Below are 15,048 nucleotides of genomic sequence, written 5' to 3' on the forward strand. Positions count from 1 at the left end.
TTCTGCATGGAGCGATCCAAGTCATTCCCAGCTCAATCCCTGCTTCGAGTGCCCGTCCAACTTCTTTCTGAAGTCATTGGTGAATTCCACAAGTTGCATAAAAACGTTCTTTCTCACTCACTGCATCACTTACTAGAAACTTTACATCAGTGTCCCCTAATGCTTGTCCTGGCAACAAATGGAAACAATTTCTTCTTGCCTATTTTATCTTGTCATAATCTTCTATTCAAATGTTTCCTCAATATCTTCTTCACAAACAACTCCGGCTTTCCAAACTAACTTAACCTTACATCTCAAGTTCCACATCTGTAAATAATACTAATTCAGAAAAAAAATGCAGTGTTAACCCTGAATGAAGAGCTACAATTATGTACCTATGTACCCACGGTACCAAATTTTGCTTCATGAATCATGGCCTGATAAAACTGAATTGTTGATGCCTGACTCTGATCAATGTTTATCCTTCTAACCTTTTTGAAAATGTATTTTGCTTTGGAGACTATTTTATGAGATGTAGCTAATCTACTTGACTTTGGCAATAATGTTCATGATCTATAAACATAAAAGGTCTGAAAGCACTGGTCTGTAGTAGTTCACCCATAATGTTATCCATCCCAATTCTTTTGTATTTGCTATTGAAATTTAAAGCACCTTGACATGTTTGACCTATCTTTAGTTTGGGACAACAGCAGCCTCCTTTGGTAAATTATTATAATTAGTTCCAACGACACATTCAATACTGTAACCAAATTGTTTGCAATTTGTTTTGCTTAAGGGTCAGTGGGAAAGTAAGCTGAGTTCAGTGTAAAATGGATACACTGGTTTACAAGGAACATGTTTAATGGGATCAATTCCACATCCTGCATTCTCTTCAAAGGATTAGTACGGGTTTTGTTAATAACATTCTTGTTTTTACATTTATTACATCTTAAAAAGTCTATTTTAATTTCAGCAAGGCTGTTATAAAGGAAGCCAAGTTCAACAAGAACTATTTTAGTCACAGTAACCCTTGCTGGCTGATGCCCTGTTCTTTCTGAGATTGTGAGCTTGATGACTGGCAGTATTAACTTGTAGTTTTTTACGTCATTCTTCAGCCTGCTGGAATGTTTTCCACTTTGACAATAAGTGGTGTTATCATTTCCAATGTACAAGTTAGAGCGTCTTTACAAGGATATAGATTGATATATTAAGTTGCTTGTTGGCTTGAATATGTCAGCTTGGTTTACAGTTACAGTTGACAAGTATTATAGCCCAACTAGTAAATTTAAGCTTGTCCATTCTCTTACTCACAGGTAAAGCACAACTGAATAACAATGCTGAGAAATAATTGGGGAAAAATATACCTAGGCATATAAAAACACAGAAATTCCCAAGGATCATCAGGTTTGCCTGTACCATTCTAGTAGTTGGATGATACAATGGTAATTTGTGGCTTTGGCAAATGGAAAATTGTCAAAGAGTGATTCATCATCTACAGCACAAAATGGTATTAGTTCACTTAGTGAGCATGATTGTTCAAGTGAGTGGAAACCATATAGAGCTACAGCAAGCCAGATCTTCTCTAAATCTTTGGAGATTTTATGACAATATTAACTAACTTGTTCATTTCATTGATTGGTAGGAAAGGCTTGTTGATTGAATTAGCCTCCTTTTGGTCCTACGTTTGTATATTCTTATCGATATAAATGTTCCAGAGCTAAATTCCAGAGGTTGCTGTGGTTAGATGATATCACCACTGGATGCCTATGATCCAGGTTTTGACCAAGTCAGGATAACTTGGACATCCTTTAAAATTTGCAGGTAGGTAGCAAGACCAGGATTCCAGACCTCATTCCTAGGGTCAGTGATTGTCAGGAGTGCCTTTTTAAGATACAGGTTGTGAGCCCAGAGCCTATATTTCAGACTCAGTCAGCTTCATTGAGGGAATAGGCTGTCTTAGTCCCTTACAATTTTCATGGAGTCAGGCCAGGATTTATGATTCATGGGCCCTTAGAGATGCCATGAACAATATTCTGCATGAGGGATGTTGTTGAAGAGATATGTTCAGAAAGTCTTCCTCATGCTCAGCTCCCATGCCTGGCTATGTTCCTATGATAAGGCCTAGCTGACAACCCAGAAACACATTAGTTTATTGTAACAGCTAAACCCGAAGGAAGAATAGCCCTTTTGACAGCTCTGGTTCTCTGATCTCTTCTGTTCAATGACAATATTTAAAAAAAAGTATTTTCAACACATTTCCAGAAACCTTCCAATGAAGTATAGATACTGCTCAAGGATGTTATGACATACTTTTTACAGCAGATGGGACTTAAACCTGTGCCATCTGGCCTAAAGGTAGGGACACTATCATTGTACCACAAGAGAACTTAGACAATGTTTACTTTCATAAGATTAAGAGTTTTCAAGCGCTTATAGTTTCTGCTATTAATAATTTAAAATGTCTGTGTAAAAGGAGGTTTTTGTAAAGGAAGTGATGAGTATTAAGTGAATGCATGACTTGTTTTTAAAGCTTATTTTACAAATGCTATTGTCATTGAAGGATTCATTGTTTCTTCACAGTGTAAAGTGAGCCATAGAAATGTACAGCTGGAAACAGATCCTTCATCCAACTTGTCCATGCCCACCAGATATCCCAACCTAATCTAGTCCCATTTGCCAGTACTTGGCCTATATTCCTCTAAACCCTTTCTACTCATATACCCATTCAGATGACTTTTAAATGTTGTAATTGTATCAGCCCCCACCACTTCCTTTGGCAGTTCACTCCATACATGTGCCACCCACTGCGTGAAAAAGTTGCCATTTAGGTCCCTTTTAAATTTTCCCGTCTCACCCTAAATCTATGCCCTCTAGTTCTGGACTCCCCCACCTCAGGGACAAAAAGACCTTGTCTATTTACCTTATCAATGCCCCTCATGATTTTATAAACCTCTAAGACCACCCCCCAGCCTCTGATGCTCCAGGGAAAACAGCCTCAACCTATTCAGCCTCTCCATGTAAACTCAAATCTTCCAACCCTGGCAACATCCTTGTAAATCTTTTCTGAATTCTTTTAAGTTTCACAACATCCTTCCTATAGGAGAGAGACCAGAATTGCACGCAATATTCCAAAAGTGACCAATCCAAAGTGCTGTACAGCTGCAACATGACCTCCCAACTCCTATATTCAGTGTTCTGACCGATAAAGGAAAGCATACAAAATGCTGCCTTTACTATCCTTGCTACCTGCGACTCAACTTGATAGATGGTCCTGCACTTCAGTCAATGGGCATCAAGTCCCATAGCTTGGAATAGGAATATGTGGGGTGGCATGAGTAGGAGGAGGACATGAGGAAACATGCATGGAGCATGAGGTGCGCGTGAGGAATTAGGGGTGAGGGCTAAAAGGCCATACTTGGTTTCATTACATCTGGGATGAAGTCCCACAGCACGAGGACAACACATTTAAACAGCTCACCTTGGCACTCAGTAGCATATTTCGTTGCCTTGGAACTCTTTCCCGGGTTGGCTTGCCCAATGGAAATCCACACTCAATCCCCAGCAATTAAACTCTTGTCTCTGGAGCAACCTGCATTGGGAATTTGGTTGACATCCAGAATCCATCTCGATGATCAAAATCTGGGCTGACTTTGCTGCAAGGTCAGATCTTTCAATGCAACATTAAACATGAAATGTTAATAGGTATTCATAACTTCAGAAAGTATGTCCATTAAGAGCATGGACGGTTGTTAGAAAGAGCAGGAATAAATATGATAGAACATGACCAAAGAGAAGGAAAGGTGGTCTACTGGAATAGGCTTAATAAGATGGTATATAGATGATCCACAGCTACACATTGTATAGATAATGGAACCAATACCAACAGGTACATAATGGAGTGACCCATTCAGTCTCTTAAACCTGTGCCATCAATCAATTAGATCATGACTGATTAGTACCTCAACTCCATTCATCATACCCTTAATACATTTCAATCTCCATCTTGAAAATTTAAATTGATCCAGCATTCCTTTTGGTGGAAGGAGGATTCAGTTCCAGAATTTCTTTATCCTTTGTGTGGAAGAATTCTTCCTAATTTCACTTTTAAATTACTTTGATCTGATTTCATATCATGGCATCTTGTTCTAGATCCCATTACCAAGGGGAACTGTACCTCTGTCTCAACCCTAACAAATTCCTTAATCATTTAATACTTTAATTGAATCATCTATAAATGATCTACAAGTACATACTATATTTATGCAACTTTATTATTTAATCCTTTAAACCATTGCCTCAATCTGCTGAATCCCTTCTAGGGCTAATTTATCCTTCCTGTGGTTTACTGTCCTCAGAATGCTGCAAGGGGATTTGGTCAAGATTTGTTTGAATTGCAGCATTCTTCAGATAAAGGCCACTCAGCTTTTTAATTTTATTTTGTGCCTACATAATGGCTTTTAGTGAATTACAAACGGAAATAATCCAGAGAATGGAAGATCTAAAAAGCTTTTGATAGATAGGATTTGATATCGAGTAGCACGGCAAAGCAGCCTAAGGTGCCAGATTCTTGTTCCAATCTCTTGAATGAACTTGTGTTGCAGTGGCAGTGCCCCGGCATCTGGCCCAGGTTCAATTCTCACCTGCTTCAAAATCATATCATGATCAGTCTGTACAGGTCTATTTAAGATAACAAAATGTGATACTGATGAGAATATTCAAAGAGACCAAATAATGAAGGAAAGTTGTTTGCCCCTGCACCACCCCTGTGAGACACAGTACCAGTTCCCATATAACACCATGTAGGTTCTTCTGTGTTATGTGCCATTCAGTCACTAAACTATACCTTGTTCAGTGAATACAGAGCTGTTTGCTTCACATACTGTACAATGGCACTCAGTGACTTTAATTAGCTAATAATATTACTTGGCAATATATGAAGATAACCAATGGGTATGTCAATGAAATAGCATGGTGATCAAATATGATTTCAGCACATAGATACATGATTTGTATTTGTTCTAATGAGCTGAAGCATGAAAGGCTCATGTGCTCCTGAATTCAATAACTTTGAATAGAGTTGAAGGATAGTATATATCGAGTGTGAGATGAGAATGTTAAGTTTTTTTCGCTTGTTAGCACTAGCCAGCTCCTCCCTCCCCTTCCCTACACCACACCCCTTCCCCCCCCCCCCCAAAAAAATGGTCAAATTAGATTAGATTACTTACAGTGTGGAAACAGGCCCTTCGGCCCAACAAGTCCACACCGACCCTCCAAAGAGCAACCCACCCAGACCCATTCCCCTACATTTACCCCTTCAACCTACACTATGGGCAATTTAGCATGGCCAACTTGCACACTTTTGGACTGTGGGAGGAAACCCACGCAGACACGGGGAGAATGTGCAAACTCCTCACAGACAATTGCCCAAGGCAGGAATTGAACCCAGGTCTCTGGCGCTGCGAGGCAGCAGTGCTAACCACTGTGTCACCGTGCCGCCATGATGTTACCTTGTATGTGATGTCTTTGTGTTTTGGATAGTAATGGTCATGGGTTTGGAAAATGCCTTGGTAAATTTCTGCATTGCATCTTATAGATGGTGGACACTGCTACTATTCAATATTGGTAGTGATATTTCTGGTAGTCAGTGTGTCAAGAGTATATCAAATGATGCATGTCAGCATATACTGTACTTTGTTTTCAGTAAGTAAATTATGATAAAACTGTACAGTCATCTGGGGAATATTTTACTTGAGTGATTTTCTAGACCTAAAATTCAATATATTGCAGACAGCAAAGCTGTCTTTATTTGTAACACCCCACAGCACTTATTTGGTAATGTATTTCATGATGCAGTGTACCCATTTGTATGCAGATGGCTTTCCTGCTAAAAATGTTTAATGTCATTTGGTATGCCAGATTACCAGTGATGGATTTCATGGTTTCTGTGTTGGAAGCCAACTGACCCAAAAACAAAATCAGACAAGTATTTGTGAGACACTATAATTGGATTAATGAAGCACGAGGCAACTGACAAGGACAGGGAGCAAGTTATAATCACGAGGAGGGATGTTCAAGAGAGCGAGGGAGAGGGCTAGGCAGAAACTGGTAATGGTCATCTCAATGCAGTGGACTTAGGGTGGGTCAAACACTTCTGCAACACCAGGAAACCACATTCTGTTCAGCATTCACCAGAAAACGTAAAGTTTTGGTGACTGCCCTCAGTAATCCCTTCAGTTAGGCTGTGTGTAGGACATAGTTTTTCAATCTTTTCAAATTAAGAGCTGTAAATGGGCCCCAAAATTGCATAAACAAAGTGCCAAACACATTAAAGCAATGGGCCTAAAATACAGTTCATGCATCTACGAATATGATGGGAAGTTCATTTTCATTGAGTAATGAGCCCACTTTTTGATTGAGAGGTGGGCACAGCACCATTGAATTTCTTGGGCCGTTATTCATTGGTTATTCAGGAAAAGAGATCTTTTCAGGAGCTTGAAAGCTCCCAGTAGATGCAATGGAGCAGGAAGGGATTATAGTAGTGCTGGAAAAGCACAGCAGTTCAGGCAGCATCCGAACTGCTGTGCTTTTCCAGCACCACTCTAATCCAGAATCTGGTTTCCAGCATCTGCAGTCATTGTTTTTACCCAGGAAAGGATTATGCATATAGTTTATGCCACATTGCAATCTGCTTCCTGGGCTTGTTTAACATTTCCTGCCAGTGACTTAGCTCTAAGTCACTAGAATTCAGACCCAGGCTACATTTGCCCAGTAAGTGGTGTTGCCCTGTACAGTCCTGGTTCAACATCTCTATCTCAAGATGGGATTTAAACAGTAGCTCATAGGGCACTTCAAACATTATCATCTCGTTCCAAACTGGATTTATCTTGTGCTTCACGTGCCTGGTATGTTTCTTCTTCAGTTTCATGGACTGGTGCATCAGGGTGAGTTTCACTGAAACATCTATAAAGAACAAATCACAATTTATTTCAGCTGAGGCAGGGTAACAAACTCTCTAATTCTATATTAAGCTAAAACCTGGAATAACTTAAGATTAGACCTTTGATTATTGGATGCTTATTACAGCTATTGATAGATATAAATATTTACAGTTACATGCACTTCAGTGCTTGGGCTAATACCAGGCTATTCAGATCCCAAGACTAGCATGCTTTCATCAGTGTGTTCTACTTCTAATAGCCCTAGTTAAAGTGGAAACTTAGGACATCATAACTCATATTTTATACAATGATGCTGTGATGATATCATGAGCATGTCTCTTAAAAAGTATACTGGCATATTAACTGTAAGACACAATACACTATTTTTGAAAAGTACTTCACTACTTGTAAAGCACTATAAGAGCTTCTGAAATGATTAAAAGTGTTACAGAAATGAAAGTCTTTCTTTGGATTAAAAGTCACCTTCCTCTATCAGTTGCAATGAAAGCAAAGTGAGTGTTGGGCACTACCAATCCAATCCCTAATGTGTAGCCAAGGTGTAGTGTAACAGTAATAGAGAGCACAGTGATAATTTTTGAAGACATCATAGGGACCATGTTGTCACAGCATACTTGTACATTACTTGAAGTGTGACATTGGAACAGAGTTAGGTGTAACTTTACTCTTAATTCTGAGCTAATACATCTGTCTCTGTTTATACAACTCCCAGATGGCGTCATTATGAATACTAGGCTGAGTTCCAAGACTCATTAATAGGTTAACTCAGCAGGGTTTGGTTTTGATAGGTTCAACAGATTTATTTGAAATCACGAGCTTTCAGAGTACTGCTCCTTCATCAGGTGAAGTGACATTTAATATTGCTGTTATATTCCAATCTGTTACTAAACAGAGTTCCCCTCTGATAACTAAATAGCTAAACTCAAAAAGCATACCTCCTTCTTTAATATTTTATAAAACGGAGGTGGTTAAATGAAATTAAATCCTTTCACTCGCTCTATAATCAACAAGTAACAATTTATCTAACTCTAACAATGAATAATTGAACAGAACTACTAACAAATAAAAAAAATCCTCATGGCATGCTGTTTCAAAAAATACGAGTCCCACTTATACCATAAAACAATAGAATTTAGTCTCTCAAAATTACAGCCAGGTTATGTCTCCCAGAGCTTTGTCTTCTCCCATTTTCTTCCTGTCTTTCTAGACTTTCTTGGCAAATTTAGAAAGCATCCTTAAACCCTAGAATCTCTTTAGCAATCTTAAGAGCCACTCCCCCGACTTTTGATTTATCCAAGTAACATAAATTAAACAGATTTTTCAATTCTCACCTAAGTTTTATGTAAAGATCTAGGGCACTAATCTCCAAATCTGTTTAAATCTGCTGGGACCTTTCCTACCCCAAAACTGTTCACATCTGTCCAGATCCATGCATGAACCAGCCAAATCTGTCCAGATCCCAGATGAGTCCCCAATTTGTTACAGTTATATTATGTTCAGTGATACTTTACCTGACAAAGGAGTAGCGCTCTAAAAGTTTGTGATTTCAAGTAAACCTGTTTGACCGTAACCTGGTGTCATGTGACTTCTGACTTTGTCTAGCCCAGTCCAACACTGGTACCTCCACATCACGGTTGATAGATGAAAATGGAGTGTTTTCCTCTACTTATTACCTCAAAATGTGTCAATCAATGAATTATTCTTGGTTTAGTTTAATCAATGAATTATTCTTTGTATAGTTTTATCAATGTCTATATGGTTATTTGGACTAGATTAAGTTCTGAAGTGGGAGAGGCTTCTGGTATTGAGAAAGTGAATTACTCTGATTGACATTCCTATAGGATTGTAATAACAATTCTTTTTGCAAGGCAGAATTCTGAATGGGTGCTTTCTCTTGCTTACCAGTTCAACACTTATCAATGTGAAATAGCTCATTACTTCTTTTCACAGTACATACCTATTACTAAACAGAGTTCCCCTCTGATAACTAAACAGCTAAACTCAAAAGGCATACCTCCTTCTTAATCTTTTATAAAACGGAGGTGGTTAAATGAAATAAAATCCTTTCACTCACTCTATAATCAACAAGTAACAATTTATGGGAGCATATGTGGAGGGGAGGGTTGGTGTAAGAAGTGAAGTTCAGAGGGCCTTACAGATCTTAAAACAACTGGGACAGAGTCCCAATGAACTGAGGCAAATTTTCTAACCAGTTGTCCTTGGCATATGGCCAAGTAACTCAGTCAACCCTGTGACCCTGAGTGAGAAAGCAAAGATTGGGTTCATTAACCATTTCTCTCTCCATACATAAGACATTAGACCATTAGAAGTAGAAACAGGAGTAGGCCATTCAGCCCCTTGAATCTGCTCCACCATTCAATAGGATTATGGCTGATTTCACATTCCTCACTTCCAGTTTCTTGCCTTTTGTCCTGTAATCTTTGATTCCCTGACTGATCAAGAATCTATCTCAGCCCTAAATGTACACAAAGATTCTGCCTCCACAGCTCTTTATGGCAAGGAGTTCCAAAGACACTCAATCCTCTTCTTCTCAGTCTTATGTTAGTGCCCCTTTATTCTGAGACTATACCCTCTGGTCCTAGACTCTCCCATGAGGGGAAACATCCTCTCAGCATTTACCTGTCAAACCCCTTAAGAATCCTACATGTCTCAATGAGGTCTCCCCTCATTCTTCTAAACTCCAGTAAATGCAGTACCAAGCTTTGCTCATAAGACAATCCCTCCATACCAGAGATCACCCTTGTGAACCTTCTTTTTAACTGTCTCCAATTAAATGATAGCTTTCCTTAAATAAGGGAATCACAACAGCCCACTGTACTCCAGACGTGGTCACACCAGCACTTTGTACATTTACAGTAAGACATTCCTACTCTCATACTCCAACCCTCTTGAAATAAGGGCCAACATTCCATTAGCCTTCCTGACTACCTGCTGCATCTGTGAGCCAGCTTTCTGTGTTTCGTGCACAGGCCCCCTGAAGTCCCTTTGTGCTGCAGCCTTAAGTAGTTTTTCTCCATTTAAATATTTTGTTCTCTCTTCATAATGAATAACTTCACATTTTCCCACATTATACTCCATTTGCTAACTTTGCCAACTAAACCTATCAATAGCTCTCTGCAAACTGTTTATATCCCTTTTTACAACTTGCCTTTCCACCTATATTTGAGTTGTTTGCAAATTTGGCTACAGTACATTCACTTTTTTTCCAAATCATGCATGTTTGATTTTTATTTCTAGCTTCTATACTATTTTGCCTTTGCATCACCACTGTTCCTGTCTTGGCTGAACATGAGTCACACATCAGGTGTTTGACTGTGGATCCCACTCTTTGAAATGCCAACCCTACAATTTTTAACATCTAGATGAAGGGCTTATGCCCAAAACATCGATTTTCCTGCTCCTCGGATGCTGCCTGACTGGCTGTGCTTTTCCAGCACCACACTCTTGACTCTGATCTCCAGCATCTGCAGTCCTCACTTTCTCCTAATTTTTAACATCTGCCTGAACTTACAAATGGGGCCTCATATAAAGAGCATCTTTTATGAAGGAATTATCTTCTAACTGTCCTACAATGGAGTTTGTGTTTTGGGACAAACCTATAACCAAAGTGGACAGTGCTACCAACTGAATCTGGTTAACAATACTCACACTTAAATTTTCCAACATTATTGTGCATGTACATTTTGATGCTTATGCATTCTGCCCAAATTGAAGTTCTGCATGTGTCAAAATTGGTTTGTGCTATTACTGGATGGAAATGTTTGAGGCGTCCTGTTTATTTAATTTACTGATAGGACAGTAAGTGTTTTTTGTAAAACAGGAACCCACTGAAAAATTTGAAATACAATGAGAAATGGTAAAATACACAGAGGATTAATAATGCAGCAGTGGCTGTCATTCATTACCTTCTGCAAATACATACACAAGGGAATTGGCACCCAGCTTTAGGATGGCCTTTACAATACGGTCAGAGGTTTGCAGCATGGAAACCGGCAACTTGGCCCAACTTGCCCATGCCGCCCAATTTTCACAATTAATCTGGTCCCATTTGTCTGCATTTGGTCCATATCCCTCCATACGTATCCCATCCATGTACCTGTCAAAATATTTCTTAAATGACAAAATTGTATTAGCCTCCACCACTATCTCTGGCAGCCCATTCCAGAAACTCACCACCCTCTGTGTGAAACAATTGTCCCTCTGCACCCTTTTGTATCTCTTCCCTCTCACCTTAAACCTATATCCTCTAGTTTCAGACTCCCCTATCATGGAGAAAGGCTGTTGGCTATCTACCTTATCTATGTGTCTCATGATTTTATGGACCTCTAGAAGGTCACCCCTCAGTCTCCTATGCTCCAGGGGAATATGTCCCAGCCTGTCCAGTCTCTCCTTATCCCAAAGGTTATCCTCTTTATCTGCTAAATGATGCCAGAGTATATTCTATCAGTTCTCTAGTGTAGAAATCTTGCTTTCTATCTTAACAGAGGTAAAATGCATCCTGCTACTCTAATTCACTAACTTTGATTCCCTGAGGCTAACCAGTGCTGATAGCCAATTGCAATCGTCTGAAATTATAAAGTTGCTGAAACTTTTCTTGAAAAGAAATAAAAATGTTGGATTTACAGGGGTAAACAGTTAGGGTTAGGGAGTGTTCTGAAACTGTTAAAAGGTCAACGTGTTGACTGATGGTGTTATGACAATGGGTTTGACTTAAATTTGCATCTGAGCAGCATCTCAAGAGGTTAAATCTGAAAAGACAGCAATGAGTTTGATCACCGCTGGAGGAATCAATGTGGTAACTGATAACAGGCTGTTCATCATTTCCCTCAGTCAGAGGACATGAAACGATGCAGGGAATTGTACAAAGATCAAACTGGCAAATTCTTGAAAAGTCACAAAAGAAATGCTTTCTTAAAATAAGGTATGTGTGTATTTAGGAGTTGACTCTTTTACCTATCAGATGTTTCAGCTCGTCTGAGTTTAAGTGTCGTGCCTTCATAACAACGACAATGAGACGGTTGGCAGCTGGAAGGTAGTTAATAGAAAGCAAAATCTCACCAGGCGACGTTACAGAGTCCTAGAAAACAAGCCATTGGTGACAATTTGAAAAGTTCTTAATCATCAGCAGTAGCTGCTCCCAAAAGCAGTTCCTCCTCACATAATTTGCTCAAGTACATAAAGACAGAAATCATATTGTATAATTCCAATATAAATGTGCTAAATATAGATTAGGCAGCACCACAGAAGTACACTTAACCAAACTGCTATTGAATTTTCTACCAATGAATTGCCTGTATGTGAAAACTAAACAGACTTTGTTCTCTTATTGCCTCTGGTTTATACCTCTGGGACCTATAAACACTTCAGAATCACATGCAAGTGAACACAAGTTAATTGGATTGTCATCAGTCGTACTTAGAAACAGAGATAAAAACATGTTTACAGGTCCTGTATTGTCAGGGCAAGGCTCAACACTCTTCCATTATTATTCATCAGACAATGAAAGGCTGATTTTATGTCCTGAGCAAAAGCTAAAAAATCTAATCAAGTGTCATAAAAATAGATTCATTGTCACTAACTCAATATATAAAACCCATATGATTCCTGAATTCCCATTAACTGGTTGTTGAGTTCCTAATTCAAATTGCACTGTTACTGGAGCTATGACAGCTACAGAACAGGAATTTCTTTTCAGGAGGTAGAAGAGTATGATAATTTTCTTACAATGCACTCATACACCTCCTACAGGAAGGTAGGTGAAATAACTGCACAGAGGCTGGTATCCCATCATCAAGTCATACTTTATTTACACATGAAGAGTCCTTGATATTTATTCAACTCCCTCAGAGCCAGCTCTGAGTGAACAGGATGTCTGACAATCCTGTCTCTGTCAGCCAAGGATCCTTGATTGGGGCTCTTAATATGGTCCAATCAGGAACCTCCTTTGAGGTCCATCTGACTGACCTCATTACAATCTTGGCGTCCCTCACCATCTGAGTCCAAGGACATAGGCCAGTTCCTTTTTTTTTGTAGCTCGTCTTGGGGCATTTTAACACCCGGTCAGGTTCCTCCAACTCTGCCTGTTATACAAGCTCATTTCTTGTGCCCAGAGTGTCTCAGAAGACATTCACTTTTCTCCAGGCAGCAAAGATGTCGAGGTGGTGACACCTGCCATTCCAACTCAGATTCTGAGCTATCTTCAAAACTAGATGGAGGGGGAGAACCCACGGGTTCCAAAACAGTTGGAAAGGCTGTCAAGGAGCCAGGTACATTTTGCTCCTTCATCATTTGCTAATTCTACCCTGATGCCATACGGGGAGGCATCACATATCAATACCAGATCTAGCTTGGGATTATAATATGCCAACACCTTAGAGGATGATAGCTGTTTCTTCACTTCCCCAAAAGCTGTGGCTTGGCTATGTGAGCATTTCCAAGGCTAATCCTTTTTTTTAGAAGAGCTGAGGCAAGTGTACCAGGATGGAAACCACATTATGGATGAACTTGCTGTAATGATTCACCAGCCCAAGGAAAGACCGAACCTCCGATACAGACATGGGAGCTGGGGCACTTTGATCGCCCTCTCCTTGTCTCCAATGGGTGTAACACAGTCTTGTTGACTCTGCAGCCCAGTAGATCACTTGGGGTGCCTGGAACATACATTTTTCCCTACTCAGTCAATGTGCTCACCTGAGAGAAATGTCTGTGGACTATGTCCAAGTTCTCTAAGTGCTTGTTATTGGTCTTCCCCGTTGTAAGCATGTCATCTAGATAAATGGTGACCTGGGATAGACCTTGCAAAATGTCCTCCCTCGTCTGCTGAAAAATTGAACAGACTAATGATATCCCAAATGCCCAAATAGCATTGTATATTGGTACAAACCCTTACGGGTATTAATTGTAGCATACTTTTGGGAATCCTCAATTGTAGGTATGCATGACTCATGTCCAGCTTCCTGAAAGACAGCACCCCCTGCAGCTTAGTGTATAAATCCCTTGCGCAAGGGATTGGGTATTTATCCAGCTGTGAAAAGTGGTTTGAAATCCCCAAAAAGGCAAATCAACCTGTTGGGCTTCACAGTCAGTACGATTGGTGCTGCCCATTCTGCAAATTGGCTTGATGATTCCTTTGCTTTCCAACCTTCTGATTTCTGCCTCTACTTTTGCCCATAAGGCAAACAGCACTGGGTGGGGCCTTGCAGAATCATGGAATTGCTTCCTGGTCGACATGCAAAGTGACCTTGGCTGTTTTGATAGTCCCTGGACCTTCCTGAAAAATGTCTCTCAAGCAGCCATTTTCTAATCAAAAATGTTGATCTCATCTAGGTGAATCTTTCTCAAACAATTTCACCCTACCAAGCTTGGGCCCCGAGTCTTTTACTAAATCAGTTGTAACTAAACCAGCTGCTTCTCATAAGACACTGGAACCGAAGTACCCTTCATCTATAAAGGTTTCTCAGTATAGGTTCTCAGTCTAGCCAAGATCTTGCATAAACTTAAGGGTTGGAGTCCAGAGCGAATTTTGTTAAAGATTGGTTCTGCCATCACTGAAACAGCCACGCCGATATCCACCTCGAATAGAACTAGGTGGCCATTTAACCAGATATTTATTTTGATTGGATCTGATTTGGATGTTGCTGAGCAATTTAACTGTTCCAAGCCAGATGTAGGTGGGCTTTCTAGGGTATGAACTCTGCTGAATGTCGGCCTATGAGTTCTTTCATTCAATTCAGGCCTAGTGGGACTCTCTTGCTGTCTTGAATCCACATACCAGCAGCAACTACAATGGCTTGCTGGCCTGGATCCTGAAGAACACGTTAACCATTTGGCCAAGGCTTAGCTTTGCTTTGGGGTTTTGCTGTGGATTGACCTAGAGTCCCTCTGTTCAGGATATGTCCTGAGGCTATGCAATTGCCTTCACGCAAATGGTGTTCCCAAAGATCAGTTGGACTGAGGAGGGTATCCACTTCCATCTGAATACTCTGCACTCATAAACTCCACTTGCTGTCTTTTCCAATGAAAAAGGCCAGTTACAGTGCCTGTTTGAAGCCTATATTGGGCTTCAGCTCGAAGGTGCTTTTGCATGGTTACA

At 40.0% G+C, this 15,048-nt stretch overlaps 1 protein-coding gene across 2 annotated transcripts in view; it reads right to left on the reverse strand.

Moving 5' to 3' along the window:
- Positions 1-5,186: 5,186 nt before the first annotated feature.
- The window catches only part of syt13 (synaptotagmin XIII), a 28,292-nt gene continuing 18,430 nt past the window's right edge, over positions 5,187-15,048 (reverse strand). For both annotated transcript variants that reach the window (XM_072591832.1, XM_072591831.1), the window contains 2 exons: positions 11,910-12,033; positions 5,187-6,939 (listed from right to left, as the gene is read on the reverse strand). In XM_072591832.1, the coding sequence (XP_072447933.1) occupies positions 6,635-6,939; positions 11,910-12,033 (429 nt within the window). In that variant the 3' untranslated portion in view covers positions 5,187-6,634. The remainder of the gene's footprint in view (positions 6,940-11,909; positions 12,034-15,048) is intronic.

The sequence above is a fragment of the Chiloscyllium punctatum genome, chromosome 22 (assembly GCF_047496795.1).
Source record: "Chiloscyllium punctatum isolate Juve2018m chromosome 22, sChiPun1.3, whole genome shotgun sequence".
NCBI classification, from domain to species: Eukaryota; Metazoa; Chordata; class Chondrichthyes; order Orectolobiformes; family Hemiscylliidae; genus Chiloscyllium; species Chiloscyllium punctatum.